The sequence below is a fragment of the Dendrobates tinctorius genome, unplaced genomic scaffold (genome assembly GCF_039654945.1).
Source record: "Dendrobates tinctorius isolate UK_male_01 unplaced genomic scaffold, ASM3965494v1 ptg000612l, whole genome shotgun sequence".
NCBI lineage: Eukaryota > Metazoa > Chordata > Amphibia > Anura > Dendrobatidae > Dendrobates > Dendrobates tinctorius.
Genome location: NW_027362267.1, coordinates 2,501 through 22,345, shown reverse-complemented (window position 1 = coordinate 22,345; position 19,845 = coordinate 2,501). Strand labels below are relative to the sequence as shown.

The window sequence follows — 19,845 nt, the reverse complement described above, 5'->3', positions numbered from 1 at the left end:
AAAAAAAGGAAGAAAAGAGGGAAATTTTACATGTTATACTTTTTAATATTAGAAATATTAATTGAAACTTGGTCCTGAGATTGCTTGATTGCCTATTCGATACCCTGCAGTACTGTGGTATTGCAGTGTATTGAGAAACGGATGATCTCTTATGAAACCCAGTCACAGGCTACATAAGGGGTCTTACAAGGCAGACCCGGGGGTCTCCAAAAGGCGACACTAAGGCATTTAAGAAGCTAAACTGTTGAGATCGGAGCCCACTCAGTTACCTTCTGTAAAGAAGCTGTATGGAGCAGGATCGACTCCCAAGCCCGTACCATATGCTTATGGCACATAGACATCGTACATGCACAGCAGCCGTTGCCAGAGGGTTAAGCGTGTATGTAAAGGGATTTATGCAGCACTGTCTCTTCCTATGGGTTTAGGACTGCGAGAACATCCATGCAGAATGCTGGTTCCCAATGGTTGCAGACCTCGTTGGAATTGGTAGTTTGGAAAAGCTGGGTGGGTGGTGAACACTTATGAAGTTTGGCGAAGTCATAGATGGAAGACTAATATCGTTGCTATTATTTACCGGGAAAAAAAAAAAAAGTTTTTTTGACACTGTATTCAGCATCAAGAGGATGAGCCCAGGTAAAAATCTGTTTAATATACAGTCGTGTCACAGACCGTCAAGTTCAGATACTTTGCACAGTCTTAAAAGGAAGTAATGCGGCGATGAACCATGGCCATTATGAGAACATTTCATTAGCGGAGGATTCGTGGACTATAAGGTGGCCCCGTCGCTGTTGCGTGGGTGGAATCCCTCACGGCGCGGACTGTTCAGCTCCCCTTGGGTGGTGACGACGCAGCGCACCAGCAACGTGTCATTTTTTATGAACATGCGCTGTCTTAAGGCCAGAATGGGCATAAAGGTGACGTAGCCAAAGCCCTTTGGGTTTCGGGACACGGTGGGCCTCTGGAAGGCCAACAAGTCTGGTTTAGTGTCCATAATTTCTTCTTGGTCCTGAAAGTTAGAACCTTCTGACTGGTCCAAGATGGAGAGACGGATGGTTCCCTGAAAAGGCCAGTGGAGGAGGTTGTCGTATTCGCCTTGCATGGTGTGCACAAAGAGGGAGATGTAATTGGCACAGCGAGGCGCGCTAGGCGACTGTAGGTGCATCCGAAGGCAGAGCTTGTAGCCGGGCTTGCCTGTGTAAAACCCAGGACTATGGATGACCACCGGCCGCTCCTCCTCCTGGTTCCTTAGGTGAGCGCTGAAGTTGTGGATCTTCCATATGAAGATGCCATTGTACTGCTGCGCTTCCACCTCCACCAGCTTATCTTCCAACACACGGACCGTGTGCTTCAAGTCCATCACAACGACAGTCTGGGTTTCCATTTTGGCTATGAGCTCACGGATCTGATGATCCTGAATTACCAGGCGAGCTTCCAGCTGCTCAATGGTCTCCTTCATGCTCTGGATCTGCTGGCTGGAGTCATGGGGGGTGGACATTAAGGAAGAAGACACTGGGAATGATGAAGGACCGGGTTCAAACTGGTTGGGATCAAGCGACACACTGGCCATGTTGGATATCGGTGTGAAGGAACTGCTGACGCTTCTCAGGGTTTGTGCCATCATTCGCATGTGAGCCTGGGTGAACTCTTGCAAGTGTCGAGCAAGATCATTCCTCTGCATCTGTCAGAAGGAAGACGAGAAGTATCATAATACCGTAACATCAAAGATTAAGAGGGTCGTGGGGGAGAGATATCCGTACTGAGGCCATTATTGGCACAAAAAGTAGTCGTCCTAATGACAGACAAAAAAGATAGATAAAACAATAACTAAAATACTGCCCCTATGTACAAGAATATAACTACTATAATACTGCCCCCTATGTACAAGAATATAACTATAATACTGCTCCTATGTACAAGAATATAACTACTATATAACTGCCCCCTATGTACAAGAATATAACTACTATAATACTGCCCCCTATGTACAAGAATATAACTACTATAATACTGCCCCTTATGTACAAGAATATAACTATAATACTGCCCCCTATGTACAAGAATATAACTACTATAATACTGCCCCCTATGTACAAGAATATAACTACTATAATACTGCCCCTATGTACAATATAACTACTATAATACTGCCCCATATGTACATGAATATAACTATAATACTGCCCCCTATGTACAAGAATATAACTACTATAATACTGCCCCCTATGTACAAGAATATAACTACTATAATACTGCCCCCTATGTACAAGAATATAACTACTATAATACTGCCCCCTATGTACAAGAATATAACTACTATAATACTGCCCCCTATGTACAAGAATATAACTACTATAAGGTTAGATTTCAGAAAGGCAGATTTTAAGGGATTCAGAAAGAGAATTGGAGGGATCCAATGGCTGGATATCCTTAAAGACAAAAATGTCCAGGAAAGATGGGAAATCTTGAAAAATGAAATTCTCAAAGCACAGTTGTTAACAATTCCGAAAAGAGGGAAGAATAGGAAGCATTTAAGGAAACCAGGATGGATGAACACAGAACATAAGCACATGCTAAAAAGGAAGGAAAAAAATTTTATAAAATGGAAAGAGGGAGGCATATCTAAAGAAGAATATAATGCTGTCTGCAGAACCTGCAGGGCACAAATCAGATTATCTAAAGCTGAAAGTGAATTGAGGCTTGCAAGAGATGTCAAAAACAATAATAAAGGATTTTGGGGATATGTCAAAAGTAAAAGAAAAGTCAAAGATGCTATAGGATTTTTACAGGATGAAAATGATGAAATGGTAAGACAGGATGTTGAGAAGGCTGAACTTTTAAATTCCTATTTTGCATCTGTTTTCTCTCAGAAAGGAAATGTAACATCAACTGTTCTTCACTGTCCTATTAAGGGAATAGAAGAATCCAGGATATCTATAAACAGAAAGATAGTGAGGAAACACTTAGCTAACCTAAATGAATTCAAGTCTCCAGGTCCAGATGAATTACACCCCAGAGTACTGAAGGAGATAGCAGAAGAAATTTTTGAACCCCTCTCCATAATCTTTGAAAATTCTTGGAGAACAGGAGAAGTGCCAGAAGACTGGAGAAGAGCAAATGTTGTTGCTATCTTCAAAAAGGGGAAGAAGGTGGACCCAGGCAACTATAGGCCGGTGAGTCTTACTTCTATACCAGGAAAAATCTTTGAACAAATTATTAAACAACATGTATGTCAATACCTGGATAAGAATGAAGTGATTAAACAGAGTCAGCATGGGTTTGTAACTAATAAGTCATGTCAGACTAACTTAATTTCCTTCTATGACGGAATCACTGATTGGGTGGATCAAGGAAATGCTGTAGATATAGTATATCTTGACTTCAGCAAAGCATTTGACAAAATCTCTCATACAATCCTTATTGAAAAAATGACTAAGTATGGAATGGACAAGGCAACTGTTAGGTGGATTCATAACTGGCTTAGTGAACGGACCCAAAGAGTGGTCGTAAATGGCTGCACATCCAGTTGGAAGAATGTCTCAACTGGGGTACCACAGGGCTCTGTCCTGGGCCCTGTATTGTTCAACATCTTTATCAACGATTTAGATGAAGGAATTGAGGGTAAACTGATTAAATTTGCTGATGACACAAAGCTAGGAGGGATAGCTAATACTAGAGAAGAGAGAGAGGATTCAAAAAGATATAAATAAACTGGAGAAGTGGGCAGCAACTAACAGAATGGTTTTTAACAGGGAGAACTGCAAAGTACTACATCTGGGCAATAAAAATGAAAAAAGCATATACAGAATGGGAGGAATAGGGCTAAGCAACAACACATGTGAAAAAGACTTGGGTATACTAATAGATCACAGACTGAATATGAGTCAACAGTGTGATGCAGCAGCAAAAAAGGCAAATGCAATTCTAGGAGGTATTAACAGAAGCATACAGTCTAGATCACGTGAAGTCATATTTCCCTCTACTCCTGTTTGGTCAGACCTCATCTGGAATATTGTGTCCAGTTTTGGGCACCACATTTTAAAAAAGACATCAACAAACTGGAGCAAGTTCAGAAAAGAGCGACCAGAATGGTGACCGGTCTGCAAACCCTGTCTTATGAGGAAAGGTTGCAGGATTTGGGAATGTTTAGTTTGCAAAAGAGAAGACTGAGAGGAGACTTAATAGCTGTCTACAAATATCTAAAGGGCTGTCACATTGTAGAAGGATCAACTTTATTCTCATTTGCATAAGGAAAGACTAGAAGCAATGGGATGAAACTGAATGGGAGGAGACACATTAGATATTAGAAAAAACTTTTTGACAGAGTGATCAATGAGTGGAACAGGCTGCCACGAGAAGTGGTGAGTTCTCCTTCAATGGAAGTCTTCAAACAGAGGCTGGACAGACATCTGACTGGGATGATTTAGCGAATCCTGCTTTGAGCAGGGGGTTGGACCAGATGGCCCAGGAGGTCCCTTCCAACTCTATGATTCTATGATTACTATAATACTGCTCCCTATGTACAAGAACATAGGTCTGAGTAAGTCATTAGTGGTTACATAAGTACATCACCTTTTCTTTGCATCCAAAGTGGCTGTAAGCACATGGGATTGGAGCCTTGTAACAGTCCATGTCATAATGATCGGCCATCTGAAAGTAAAGCGGATCCAGTCACATGGATTAATCGCAGCCTCATCAATCCAATCACTGTGATGACAATTACACGCACAGCAATTCCTCCTGACTGCTCCAGATTACATTAGTAGATGCTCACCAAAATGTACCAGTCTCTTCGGGGCTTTTCCTACCTGTTTCCGGGCCAAATCGGTTTGGCAGTATTCACAGGTCACGTAGGCCAAGGGGCAGGTCTGGTCGTGTCCCTATAGGATAAATGATGGCAGATTACCCCAAAGAAGTGGACGCCCCACCTATTAACATTGAAAATTCATTGAATAAAGAGGGGGGGGGGGGACCCCTTAACGACCGCCGATACGCCTTTTAACGGCGGTAATTAAGTGTACTAAAACCACAGCGCCGCTAATTCACAGCGCTGTGGAGAAAGTGAATAGCGCCCCCTAGTGTTGGATTTTCTCCAGGGTCTCGGCAGCCGGGGGTAGCCAAGACCCCAAAGAACATGAATCTGTCGGTTTTTACTGACCCCGCTTTTGCGATCGCCGTTATTAACCCTATAACGGCGACCACAAGAAAAAAAAAAACGCGATTTTGCATTAAATTTCTCTTTCCTCTGATGTGATCGCACATCAGAGGAAAGAGAACTAGGGTCCCCGATCCCCCCCCCCCAGGTACCTCTCTGTGGTCCAGGGTCCCCTTCCGGTGGTCCCGCCGGCGTCCTCTGGTGGGCGCCGCCATCTTGGATCCGGAAGAAAATGGCGGGCGCATGCGCAGTGCGCCCGCCGGGAATCTGCCGGCTCCGGCTGGCAGATTCCACTCATTCATTTTGATCACGATGATAAACTATCATCGTGATCAAAATAAACAAAATAGTACATAATCCCCCTGTTTATCACCCCCTTAGTTAGGCCAACATAACGAAAGAAAGAAAATATATATTTTTTCAGTTTTCCATTAGGGTTAGGACGAACTAGGATTAGGATTAGAGGTGTGTTGGGGTTTGAAGCAAGAATTGAGGGGTTTCCACTATTTACCAACTTTGGGGGGCTAAAAAAAAAAAAAAAAAAAAAAATCACTTGTGGAAATAAAAAAGACTTTATTTTCACGGCTCTGCGTTTATAAACTTCTGTGAAGCGCTTGGGGGTTCTAAGTGCTCACCACACACCTAGATAAGCTCCTTGGGGGGGGTCTAATTTCCAAAATGGTGTCACTTGTGGGGGGTTTCCACTGTTTAGGCACATTAAGGGCTCTCCGAACGCAACATGGCATCCGATCTCAATTCAAGCCAATTCTGCGTTGAAAAAGTCAAACGGCGCTCCTTCCCTTGTGAGCTCTGCCGTGTGCTGAAAAAGTGGTTTACCCCCACATATGGGGTATCGGCGTATTCAGGAGAAATTGTACAACAAATTTTGTGGTTGATTTTCTCTTTTACCACTTGTGAAAATAAAAAAAAATTGGTTCTGAAGTAAATTTTTTGCAAAAAAAAGTTAAATGTTAATTTTTTCCTTCCACATTGCTTTAGCTCCTGTGAAGCACGTAAAAGGGTTAATAAACTTCTTGAATGTGGTTTTGAGCACCTTGAGGGGTCTAGTTTTTAGAATGGTGCCACTTTTGGGTATTAAAAAACAGTCTCAGAATCAGTGGGATCCATTAAAGCGTTCCAGAGTTATAACCTCATAAAGTGACAGTGGTCAGAATTGTAAAAATTGGCCCGGTCATTAAGCTGCAAGCTGGCTCTGTCGCTAAGGGGTTAAAAGGGGTGAGACAGTATGGCGCCACATGGTGTCCAGAGTGTATAACCATATGCACGTTCACCTAATGAGCCAAGCCGCGGTGGTCGCACATGCTCAGTCACACCCACAGCCCGGTCTGTGGATCGTGATTACCGCAGAGCAGCCAATAGGAATAGCTTTCTGTCAGGGAAGGAGAGAGGCCTCTGCAGCACCTGGCAGTATAGCTGAGCAGACTTCTGCAGTGATAAGAGCTGTCAGAGGGGGAAGGAGACTGATTCTATCCAGAGATGCATGAAAGCAAAGAATAAAAAAAAAAGCAATTTTTCCCTTACAGTTATACAACAGATGTTTAGCAGTCGAAGAGCAGGTCCAGGCTCCTCAGACCGTTCTCTGCCTGTGGCGGCCATCTTGCATGTGGCAGAAGGTGACAACAGACACCACTTATAAAAGGTCCAACAGCCAACGTCACAGTTAGTTAAGAGGTTACAGAATACCAAAGGCGACCCATTGTGACAGCAGCACCCTCAGATAAGACGGTCATTAAACGCATATACAGTTGCAGACTTACCGTCCTCTCCTCATAGGGCATTTCCGTCAGGCAGTTCTCACACGATACCAGGCGTCTCGGGCACTCGTCCTCCACGTGTCGTTGCAGCTGGCTTCTCTTAAAGGGCTGCTGACACAGTTTACACTCCACACTGGCGAACTCACAGGCTGCTAAGTGATGCTGCGAAAAAGGAAAAAAAAGTCAACATACAGGCCTTCTAATATCCTGGCAGCAATGATAAGTACAGCTCACACCTCTGAACTTTACTTTTGCATTCATTCATTTTTAATCTAATCCATCAGAACATATCTTTAGAGAAGGGTCAGAGCTCTGCTAGAATCTCACTCCCTGCAGCCACCACTAGAGGGAGCTCAGGATCTTACTGCATACAGCTCTGTGCCTACACATTACGCAGCCCGCTCCCCCTAGTGGACATCATTTTACATCGATGCAGGGGATTTGCACTTCTGTATTAGATACAGGTGAATCTCACAAAATTAGAATATCAAAAAGTTAATTTCAGTTCTTTAATACAAAAAGTGAATCTCCTATATTCTATAGTCATTACACACAGAGTGATCTGTGTCACGTGTTTATTTCTGTTAATGTTGATGATTATGACTTACAGCCAATGAAAATCCAAGAGTCATGATCTCAGTAAATTAGAATACTTTATAACACCAGCTTGAAAAATGATTGTAAAATCTGAAATGTTGTCCTACTGAAATGTTTGTTCAGTAAAAGCCCTCAATACTTGGTCGGGGCTCCATTGGCATCAATTACTGCATCAATGCGGCGTGGCATGGAGGCGATCAGCCTGTGGCACTGCTGAGGGGTTATGGAAGCCCAGGTTGCTTTGATAGCAGCCTTCAGCTCGTCTGCATTGTGGGGTCTGGTGTCTCTCATATTCCTCTTGACAATACTCCATAGATTCTCTATGGGGTTAAGGTCAGGCGAGTTTGCTACCAATCAAGCAGTGATACTGTTGTGTGTACACCAGGTATTGGTACTTTTGGCAGTGTGGACAGGGGCCAAGTCCTGCTGGAGAATGACATTTCCATCTCCAAAAAGCTTGTCAGCAGAGGGAAGCATGAAGAGCTCTAAAATATCCTGGTAGACGGCTGCGCTGACTTTGGTCTTGATAAAACACAGTATCACTGTGCTTGATTGGCAGCAAACTCGCCTGACCTTAACCCCATAGAGAATCTATGGAGTATTGTCAAGAGGAAGAAGAGAGACACCAGACCCAACAATGCAGACGAGCTGAAGGCTGATATCAAAGCAACCTGGGCTTCCATAGCCCCTCAGCAGTGCCACAGGCTGATCGCCTTCATGCCACGCCGCATTGATGCAGTAATTGATACAAAAGGAGCCACGACCAAGTACTGAGTGCATTTACTGATCATACATTTCAGTAGGCCAACATTTCAGATTTTAAAGTAATTTTTTCAAGCTGGTGTTATAAAGTATTCTAATTTACTGAGATGACGACTTTTGGGTTTTCATTGGCTGTAAGCCATAATCATCAACACTGACAGAAATAAACACGTGACATAGATCACTCTGTGTGTAATGACTCTATAGAATATAGGAGAGTCACTTTTTGTATTGAAGAACTGAAATAAATTCACTTTTTGATATTCTAATTTTGTGAGAAGCTCCTGTACAATGTTCTTTTGAAGAGATACAGAACTTATTCAGCACAAAACTGTGGATGTGGTTGGAGAACATGCATAAAGCCTCAAGCTGCACTACTGAGATGCACTAGTGCAGCCCTCTGGTGACATGTGAAGGCCGGACTTTGCCTTTGAGGCTGCAGAGTTCAGGTCAGATCATGCATTACAGACGGCATTTCACAGATTTGTCCTTAGGATCTAGGGCCCGCTCACCTCCAGGTTTCTCAGCTCCATCCTCCCCGTGCAGTCCTGGCTGGGACATTTCACTGTCAGGGATAGGATCTCCCTTTTGGCAAAGTTATCGGGGAAGAGTTGGTTCTCCAGGAGGAGGTCATTATCCACGGGGCACTTTGGTCCTGCATCCCTGGAAGATAAAGCAAGTGGATAGGACAGCTAGAATGGGAAACGGGGGGGGCTGGGGGAGAGAAGATTGAGAAACAGTCAGCAAGCATCCGCCACTTTAGGACTAGGCTCTGATCCTGACCCCCAAGTACAAACCCTGCAACCTGCTCCGTGAAGGATAAATACGTTATGGAACATCAAGGGGTTAATGTTTGAGAATTCAGAAGCCATTCTAAAAACGTTAGGGGACGGGAAATGGTTAAAACACCCCCCCCCCCCCCCTTAACAGTAGATATGATACATCCACGCGGAAACTTTTGGAGAGTAAAATCCATAAGGATCATAATATATACAGTATATATTACATACATACACACACACACACATATACACACCAAAAGTTTCCACACCTTCTCACTCAAAGAGTTTTCTTTTATTTCATGACTATGAAAATTGTAGATTCACTCTGAAGGCATCAAAACTATGAATTAACACATGTGGAATTATATAATTAACCAAAAAGTGTGAAATAACTGAAAATATGTCTTATATTCTAGACTCTTCAAAGTAGCCACCTTTTGCTTTGATTACTGCTTTGCACACTCTTGGCATTCTCTTGATGAGCTTCAAGAGGTAGTCACTGGAAATGGTCTTCCAACAGTCTTGAAGGAGTTCCCAGAGATGCTTAGCACTTGTTGGCCCTTTTGCCTTCACTCTGCGGTCCAGCTCACCCCAAACCATCTCGATTGGGTTCAGGTCTGGTGACTGTGGAGGCCAGGTCATCTGGCGTAGCACCCCATTACTCTCCTTCTTGGTCAGATAGCCCTTACACAGCCTGGAGGTGTGTTTGGGGTCATTGTCCTGTTGAAAAATAAATGATGGTCCAACTAAACGCAAACCGGATGGAATAGCATGCCGCTGCAAGATGCTGTGGTAGCCATGCTGGTTCAGTATGCCTTCAATTTTGAATAAATCCCCAACAGTGTCACCAGCAAAGCCCCCCCCACACCATCACACCTCCTCCTCCATGCTTCACGGTGGGAACCAGGCATGTAGAGTCCATCCGTTCACCTTTTCTGCGTCGCACAAAGACGCGGTGGTTGGAACCAAACATCTCAAATTTGGACTCATCAGACCAAAGCACAGATTTCCACTGGTCTAATGTCCATTCCTTGTGTTCTTTAGCCCAAACAAGTCTCTCCTGCTTGTTGCCTGTCCTTAGCAGAGGTTTCCTAGCAGCTATTTTACCATGAAGGCCTGCTGCACAAAGTCTCCTCTTAACAGTTGTTGTAGAGATGTGTCTGCTGCTAGAACTCTGTGTGGCATTGACCTGGTCTCTAATCTGAGCTGCTGTTAACCTGCGATTTCTGAGGCTGGTGACTCGGATGAACTTATCCTCCGCAGCAGAGGTGACTCTTGGTCTTCCTTTCCTGGGCCGGTCCTCATGTGAGCCAGTTTCTTTGTAGCGCTTGATGGTTTTTGCCACTGCACTTGGGGACACTTTCAAAGTTTTCCCAATTTTTCGAACTGACTGACCTTCATTTCCTAAAGTAATGATGGCCACTCGTTTTTCTTTACTCAGCTGCTTTTTTCTTGCCATAATACAAATTCTAACAGTCTATTCAGTAGGACTATCAGCTGTGTATCCACCAGACTTCTGCACAACACAACTCATGGTCCCAACCTCATTTATAAGGCAAGAAATCCCACTTATTAAACCTGACAGGGCACACCTGTGAAGTGAAAACCATTTCCAGTGACTACCTCTTGAAGCGCATCAAGAGAATGCCAAGAGTGTGCAAAGCAGTAATCAAAGCAAAAGGTGGCTACTTTGAAGAACATAGAATATAAGACATATTTTCAGTTGTTTCACACTTTTTTGTTAATTATATAATTCCACATATGGCGATTCATAGTTTTGATGCTTTCAGGGTGAATCTACAATTTTCATAGTCATGAAAATAAAGAAAACTCTTTGAATGAGAAGGTGTGTCCAAACTTTTGGTCTGTACTGTAAATATATATATATATATACACACACACACACACACACACACACACACACACACACACTATATATTACATATATTTGGCGTGGAGCCCCCTCATGTCCCCCAGCATTTCTGAATCACATGTACAGTGGGGCAGAAAAGTATTTAGTCAGTCAGCAATAGTGCAAGTTCCACCACTTAAAAAGATGAGAGGCGTCTGTAATTTACATCATAGGTAGACCTCAACTATGGGAGACAAACTGAGAAAAAAAAATCCAGAAAATCACATTGTCTGTTTTTTTTTTCATTTTATTTGCATATTATGGTGGAAAATAAGTATTTGGTCAGAAACAAGCAATCAAGATTTCTGGCTCTCACAGACCTGTAACTTCTTCTTTAAGAGTCTCCTCTTTCCTCCACTCATTACCTGTAGTAATGGCACCTGTTTAAACTTGTTATCAGTATAAAAAGACACCTATGCACACCCTCAAACAGTCTGACTCCAAACTCCACTATGGTGAAGACCAAAGAGCTGTCAAAGGACACCAGAAACAAAATTGTAGCCCTGCACCAGGCTGGGAAGACTGAATCTGCAATAGCCAACCAGCTTGGAGTGAAGAAATCAACTGTGGGAGCAATAATTAGAAAATGGAAGACATACAAGACCACTGATAATCTCCCTCGATCTGGTGCTCCACGCAAAATCCCACCCCGTGGGGTCAGAATGATCACAAGAACGGTGAGCAAAAATCCCAGAACCACAAGGGGGGACCTAGTGAATGAACTGCAGAGAGCTGGGACCAATGTAACAAGGCCTACCATAAGTAACACACTACGCCACCATGGACTCAGATCCTGCAGTGCCAGACGTGTCCCACTGCTTAAGCCTGTACATGTCCGGGCCCGTCTGAAGTGTGCTAGAGAGCATTTGGATGATCCAGAGGAGTTTTGGGAGAATGTCCTATGGTCTGATGAAACCAAACTGGAACTGTTTGGTAGAAACACAACTTGTCGTGTTTGGAGGAAAAAGAATACTGAGTTGCATCCATCAAACACCATACCTACTGTAAAGCATGGTGGTGGAAACATCATGCTTTGGGGCTGTTTCTCTGCAAAGGGGCCAGGACGACTGATCCGGGTACATGAAAGAATGAATGGGGCCATGTAGCGTGAGATTTTGAGGGCAAACCTCCTTCCATCAGCAAGGGCATTGATGATGAAACGTGGCTGGGTCTTTCAACATGACAATGATCCAAAGCACACCGCCAGGGCAACGAAGGAGTGGCTTCGTAAGAAGCATTTCAAGGTCCTGGAGTGGCCTAGCCAGTCTCCAGATCTCAACCCTATAGAAAATCTTTGGAGGGAGTTGAAAGTCCGTGTTGCCAAGCGAAAAGCCAAAAACATCACTGCTCTAGAGGAGATCTGCATGGAGGAATGGGCCAACATACCAACAACAGTGTGTGGCAACCTTGTGAAGACTTACAGAAAACGTTTGACCTCTGTCATTGCCAACAAAGGATATATCACAAAGTATTGAGATGAAATTTTGTTTCTGACCAAATACTTATTTTCCACCATAATATGCAAATAAAATGAAAAAAAAAAACAGACAATGTGATTTTCTGGATTTTTTTTTCTCAGTTTGTCTCCCATAGTTGAGGTCTACCTATGATGTAAATTACAGACGCCTCTCATCTTTTTAAGTGGTGGAACTTGCACTATTGCTGACTGACTAAATACTTTTTTGCCCCATGTAATTATATACGGCTTAGGGACACGTGATCGGTGTAAACAGGACATGCGAGTGGAGGCAAACACTGTCGGAGGATGTGACGATGATGAGCTCTGGGGCAGAGGAAGGACAGGCTTGTGGAATTAGGTGAAGGCGATGATATGAAGGGTAGCGTTTATTCACCTGTTTCCTCCGGTCCGGGGTGGGTTAATAGTTTATCTTCTACAGCGCGACGGTCTGTTTCCTATTCCCTTCCTGCCGATTCTGATGAAAACCGCACCCTCGACAGGCGAGCGGCACACAACGCGTCTGCGCTCACACAGGAGGGGACGGTGGTTTTGTGCTCAGAATTAAACCCGCCAGAGAGATTCTGAAGATTAACACAAAAATTAACCCTGTATGGGGCAGTGCGACAGATTATGCTGCACCGCCGACCCTACGGGTACACTTGGTAAAGTACATAAAGCCGCACAGAAAACGACGTCGCTCTTTTATGCTACCGCCTTACATTCTTCCCAACATAAAAATACGCAGAAATCCTTATTTTTTTAAGACCATTTTTTTTAAATAATAAAAGTTATGATTAAAGGGCAGAGAATGAGTCTTCATAATTCTCAGCTGTTGCTGCACACCCCGGTATCCTGCTCCCGACCGCTTTTCTAATAAAAGGTTTCCTTGTCGCTGCAGGCAGAAAGGTACGTGACACGAGAAAGGCCGGACCAAACGATAATTGAATGGATAGGGCAGACGCCTTCTCGTTGTGTCTGATACTGGAGTGTTCTGCATCCATCGCACAAGAAACATCTCCATCTACCCCCATGGGGTGTACTTACATTTTTCACAGACTACTTCAGCATTTTGGCCTAGCTTTTGGAATACCACAGTGTAATATGTCATGTGTTGTCTTCCCGAGATAAGATTTTTTCAATTTTAAGATGATCAGTCTTTATCCAATTGTACGGTCGTGAAAGTTTAAACACGTCGAGGCCTTTAGAGTCTGAGCTATAGCTCTTTTTTGCAATATTTCTGAGCACTGCATGATCTGACCTAGGGGCGATTTTGCTGGGACCGTTCACTCCTGAGAAGATTATCAACCGTCTTGGGTGATGTACTCCAAAGTTGTTTGGAAATGGCCTCATGACCCTTCCTATATTAATAGACTAAGTATCACTTCTCTAAGATCACTGCTGATGTCTTTCCCCCTAAGTATTGGCTTAACACATGCCTGAACGCTGCCAGACCAGCAAACTGCCCAAACTTCTGCTTTAATGTCACTGCCGTTCATCCGAAGTAGGATTCACCTAATTTTGAGACGTTCGACGGGCCAGATATTTTTACTCTGTCCCGATATCTAAAACAATAACTCTCAGAGGGTGTACTTAGCTTTTTTTCATGACTTTACAAACAGCAGGAGTGTTCCTGACTTTTCAAGACAGACCTGTGTAAAAGTTAAAGGGTTTCTTTTGGGTAGGTTACTTCTGCATCGGTAGAGACGTGCCGATACGGTGAAGTCAGGTGCCCAAGAAAACCGAATACTAGACTGAAAAGTTTCCTTAATCTCGCGGCTTGTGGGAAAAGAAAAAAGCTGCGTAATATCTGCTGCATCAAACGGGGCGCTGCTGGAGGAGACGCTGCCAGGATCAGAGCTCACCTTATAGACTTTATGATGCACGCTTTACAGAAGCGATGGCCACATGGTGTTTGGAGGGGCTCCCTCAATGCCATGAGGCAGATTGGACATTCGTACTTGCTCTCTAGCGGGGGATCAAACTCTACGTCGTATCCTTGCGTCTCCTCCATGACCAAGCTGGAGGGGTTAATCCCCGGCGTCTCCACGGAAGGGCTGAGAACATCCTCCTTGGTGTTGAGAGCACAAGCGCCATCTGAATCCCAACAACCCTCGCAGCTGGCTCCAGAGTTCACTAGACTCATAGTAACGAGGCTTGTATGGCCGTCTGCACCATCTAAGAGGGAAGCAGAAGAAAATTACATAGAAAGTGAACACAACTAATAAATAGAAAATAAACATTGACAGCTGTGTGCGTGCCGAGAGGAATCGTCTGTTCAGGATTAGTAAAACGTGGTGGCTTTCTTCCAAAAAAACAGCACCACTGCTGCCAACAGGTTGTATATGGTAATTGCAGCTTAGTCCTACTCACTTCAATGGAGCTAGGTAGTCTCTAGAAAACAGCAGATATATTCTCTAACCCTGTACAACCCCTTTAATGCGGCATCGGCAATGGCTGGAACAGATTTTCAGTTCAATTTTTTTTAGGGCAGTAATGGCATTGTGGACGAGGACAAAATTATAACATCATTTATTGAAGTCTATAGCTCCCAAGAAGTAAGATGCACTCCAAGACAACAGACTACTCCGTCTGCAACAAGCTCCACGATTTCTTTACCTTCCGCAACCTTCCCTTCCTGGCCCTCACAGAGACCTGGCTAACGCCCCCTGACACTGCCTCCCCTGCCGCACAGAGTTACGGAGGCCTCCCCTTTACCCACACTCCTCGCTCTGGCAACAGACACGGTGGAGGAGTGGGTTTCCTCCTTTCTAAAAACTGCTCCTTTAACCCTATCCAACCCCCATCCTCCCTTGTTTCGAAGTTCACTTTGTCCGTATCTACTCTCCCTCTAATCTCCAAATGCATGTCATAACAACCCCTAGGCTCAGCCACCGCCTTAATCGACCAATTCTCCACCTGGCTCCTCCACTTTCTCTCTTCTGACATCCCCACCATCATAATGGGGAACTTCAACATCCCCATTGACACCCACCAGCCAGCAGCCTCCAAACTCCTGTCACTTACCTCATCCTCTGGACTTTCTCAGTGGTCCTCCACAGCCACCCACACAGATGCACATACATTAGACCTCATCTTCACCCGCCTCTGTTCCCTATCTAATCTCACAACCTCTCCCTTCCCCCTATCTGACCACCATCTACTCACCTTCTCATCTGCCCCCCATGTCCAGCCACTAGCACATCCTCGCAGAAACCTCGCACACCTAGACACTCACAGACTCTCAGACTCTCTTCTACCTCTGTCCTCCATATCTTCACTCCACGACACGGACAGCGCCACTGCTTTCTACAACGCCTCCCTCACATCAGCCATAGACTCAGTCGCCCCTCTCACACATGGCAAAGTGCGATGAATCAATAGGCAACCCTGGTACAACAACCTCACCAAAAAACTTCGACAAGAATACAGGGTCACTGAGCAGTGTTGGAAGAAAACACGCCTGCCAGACGACTTCACTACTTTCAAACAAGCTACACTTGCCTTCAAAACAGCCCTATTTCACAAACCTTGTATCCTCATTATCTCACAACCCAAAACAACTGTTCAGCACATTTAACCACCACCAACTCCCCTCATCTCTGCCGAGGACTTTGCCACCTACTTCAAAAATAAGATCGACCAAACAAGGCAAACCTTTACTGTTCCACCACTCCATATACCATACCTCTCTGCCCTTCCCTAATAACGTCCCTCTCCAACATCACTGAAGGAGACCTTACTCATCTCCTTTCCAAATCACACCTCATCACCTGTGCACTTGACCCCATCCCTTCCCATCTGCTTCCCAACCTCACTAACACGCTCATTCCAGCCCTAACCCATCTCTTCAACCTAACGCTGTCATCTGGTACCTTCCCCTCTGCCTTCAAGCATGCCACCATAACACCCATCCTCAAAAAAACAAACCTTGACCCAACTGCTATGCCCAGCTATCGCCCCATATCACTGCTCTTGTTTGCTTCCAACCTCCTCGAACAGCATGTCCATGCTCCCACCTCTCATCCAACTCCCTCCTTGACATCCTCCAATCTGGCTTCCACCCCCATCACTTCACCGAAACTGCCCTGACCAAAATTACTAATGAATTACTCACAGCCACTGCCTACTGCTACAGATTCTTTCTTCCCTTGGCTTCAAAGACCTTGCCCTGTCCTGGATCTCCTCATACCTTTCTGACCGCACATTTAGCGTTTCCCACTCCCACACTACCTCCTCATCCCACCCCCTCTCTGTTGGAGTCCCCCAAGGCTCTGTCCTGGGGCCCCTACTTTTTTCCATCTATACTCTTGGCCTAGGACAACTCAAAGTCCCATGGCTTCCAGTACTACCTGTATGCAGACAACACTCAGATCTACCTCTCTGGCCCAGATGTCACCTCTCTGCTGTCCAGAATCCCAAAGTGTCTGTCAGCCATATTCTCCTTCACCTCTCACTTCCTAAAACTCAATGTAGACAAAACCGAACTCATCATCTTTCCTCCATCTCACAGATCTTCCCTACCCGATCTATTATGGTAAACGGCATCACGCTCTCCTGCACCAGAAATCCGCTGCCTTGGAGTAACTCTCGTCTCTGACCTGTCCTTCAAACCGCACGTCCAAACTCTTGCCACTTCCTGACGCCTCCAACTCAAAAGTATTTCCAGAATCCGTCCTTTCCTCAACCCTGAATCTGCTAAAACTCTTGTACACGCCCTCATCATCTCCCACCTTGACTACTGAAACACTCTCCTCTGTGGCCTCCCTGCTAACTCTCTTGCGCTACTCCAGTCTGTCCTCAACTCTGATGCCCGACTAATCCACCTCTCTCCTCCCCTGTCTCTCCCCTCTGCAAATCCCTCCACTGGCTCCCAATTCACCAATGAATCCAGTTCAAACTACTAACACTGACCTACAAAGCCATCCACAACCTTTCCCCTCCTAATATCTCTGAACTAATCTCCCAATATCTTCATTCACGTAATCTCCGATCCTCCCAAGACCTCCTTCTCTCCGCCACACTTATTCGTTCCTCACACAACCACCTACAAGATTTCTCCCGAATATCCCCCATCCTCTGGAATTCTTTGCCCCAACACGTCCGATTATCCACCACCCTCGGATCCTTCAGACGGAACCTGAAAACCCATCTCTTCAGGAAAGCTTACAGCCTGCAGTAACCATTCTGCTGCCTCACCACCGCCCGAGCTACCGCCTCATCACCACCAGAGCTGCTGCACCCCCGACCTTATGTCTCTTCCCACTATGCCATAGAACGTAAGTCCTCAAGGACAGGGTCCCCTCCCCTCTGTACCAGTCTGTTATTGTAAATTTGTTTACTGTTAACGATATCTATAACTTTGTATGTAACCCCCCTTCTCATGTACAGCACCATGGAATTAATGGCGCTATATAAATAAATAATAATCCCCTAGGGTCCACCGGGACGGTACAGGCAGCCAGGTCTAGGGTCCGCAGGGACGGTACAGACAGTAAGGTCTAGGAACAGCAATATCTGTCTATACGCAGACCTAATGGCTGCGGGTACGGTATATACACCCAGATCTGGGTCTGCAGATATGGCTATTATATCTGCGTGTACACCATAGGTACAGTATACAGCTATACTTAACACCTCTGTATTTGAGTTCAGGTTGAAGGATGGTGGATAACGACAGCATGACATCAGCCGGATAGGCCTGCAGTTCAGGGGAAATTCCATCATTGCTTCCCTTTTCCACCACAACCATAGGGACTACATTCCCAACATTCCAGACAGGAACCACAAGCTCTGACAATAACGGGTGCAATTGAGACCTCACCGACCTGCAGAAAGAGCTAATCAGTCGCCAGAAAGACTTATCCGGTACCTGCGAGTGTGAACAAGACGTGTGGGATGTGCAGGATGAGCTCCGCTTTATAGGATGCATTCCTGCTCCTCAAACTGCGGTCAATGTATGGAGTGGAGATAGTGACAACAGTAAAAATAAAAGTCATGAAAATGTAAGATTACTGTAATCTGAAGTCTGATATTAAAGAATGGCCATCATAAAGTGTGTGGAGCTGTGCAGTCATGGTTCCACGCACATCAGCTCTGCGCGGCCCTGGCTCCACACACACTGCACATCCGCTCTGCGCGGCCCTGGCTCCACACACACTGCACATCCGCTCTGCGCGGCCCTGGCTCCACACACCGTGCACATCCGCTCTACGTGGTCCTGGCTCCACACACCGTGCACATCCGCTCTGCGCGGTCCTGGCTCCACACACCGTGCACATCCGCTCTGCGCGGTCCTGGCTCCACACACCGTGCACATCCGCTCTGCGTGGCCCTGGTTCCACACACCGCGCACATCCGCTCTACGTGGTCCTGGCTCCACACACCGTGCACATCCGCTCTGCGTGGCCCTGGTTCCATACACCGCGCACATCCGCTCTACGTGGTCCTGGCTCCACACACCATGCACATCTGCTCTGCGTGGCCCTAGCTCCATACACCGTGCATATCCGCTCTGCGCGGTCCTGGCTCCACACACCATGCACATCCGCTCTGCGCGGTCCTGGCTCCACACACCATGCACATCCGCTCTGCGTGGCCCTAGCTCCATAAACCGTGCACATCCGCTCTGCGTGGCCCTGGTTCTTACACCGTGCACATCCGCTTTACGTGGTCCTGGCTCCACACACCATGCACATACGCTCTGCGCGGTCCTGGCTCCACACACCATGCACATCCGCTCTGTGCGGCCCTGGCTCCATAAACCGTGCACATCCGCTCTGCGTGGCCCTGGTTCCTTACACCGTGCACATCCGCTTTACGTGGTCCTGGCTCCACACACATCTGCTCTGCGTGGCCCTGGCATGTGTGTGTGTATATATTATATATATATATATATATATCCACAATGTGAGATAATGGATACAGTATATCATCGTGTGACACACGCCCGGGAATGTACCAGCAGCTGTCCACAAAACACACAAGGAATGCACTAACAGTATCATAAAGGTGGTAATGTGATTTTACGGTGGTCATTAGACTTCCTCCGAGGCGTCACCCGTTTACAGCAGGACTCAGCAGCTCTGTGTAACCTGCACTGATCGGAGTCTAGATCCACGCGCGCAGCGTTTTTCTCACATTTCAAAAACTACGAGTATTTCAGTCAAAGACTTCTCCAGGAAACGCTCCTGTTTAGGGGAACTTTTTTTTCCCCTGAAGCAGTATGGAAGAGTTTTTCCTTTGCCTGATTGGACAGTAACTAGTTTGAAGAGGTCTCCTTCAGAATCTGCTTTAAAGAAGGAACATTATAGGGGTTGTCCACTACTAGAACACCTTCTTGATCAAAATGTTAGGCCCCGATAAAATAATAATGCCTATACTCACCTCCCGTGCCATTCCCGCAGGGT

General features: G+C 45.5%; 1 protein-coding gene across 1 annotated transcript; it reads right to left on the bottom strand.

Annotated features, from left to right (window-relative positions):
• Window positions 1–629: 629 nt before the first annotated feature.
• On the bottom strand, window positions 630–14,645 carry TRAF6 (TNF receptor associated factor 6). The gene is made up of 6 exons (XM_073565249.1): window positions 14,302–14,645; window positions 8,799–8,949; window positions 6,931–7,089; window positions 4,806–4,877; window positions 4,570–4,647; window positions 630–1,678 (listed from the first exon to the last, which is right to left on the bottom strand). The coding sequence occupies exons 1-6, from the start codon at window positions 14,580–14,582 to the stop codon at window positions 767–769; spliced, it is 1,653 nt and encodes a 550-aa protein (XP_073421350.1). The 5' UTR covers window positions 14,583–14,645; the 3' UTR covers window positions 630–766.
• Between the last annotated feature and the right edge of the window lie 5,200 nt (window positions 14,646–19,845).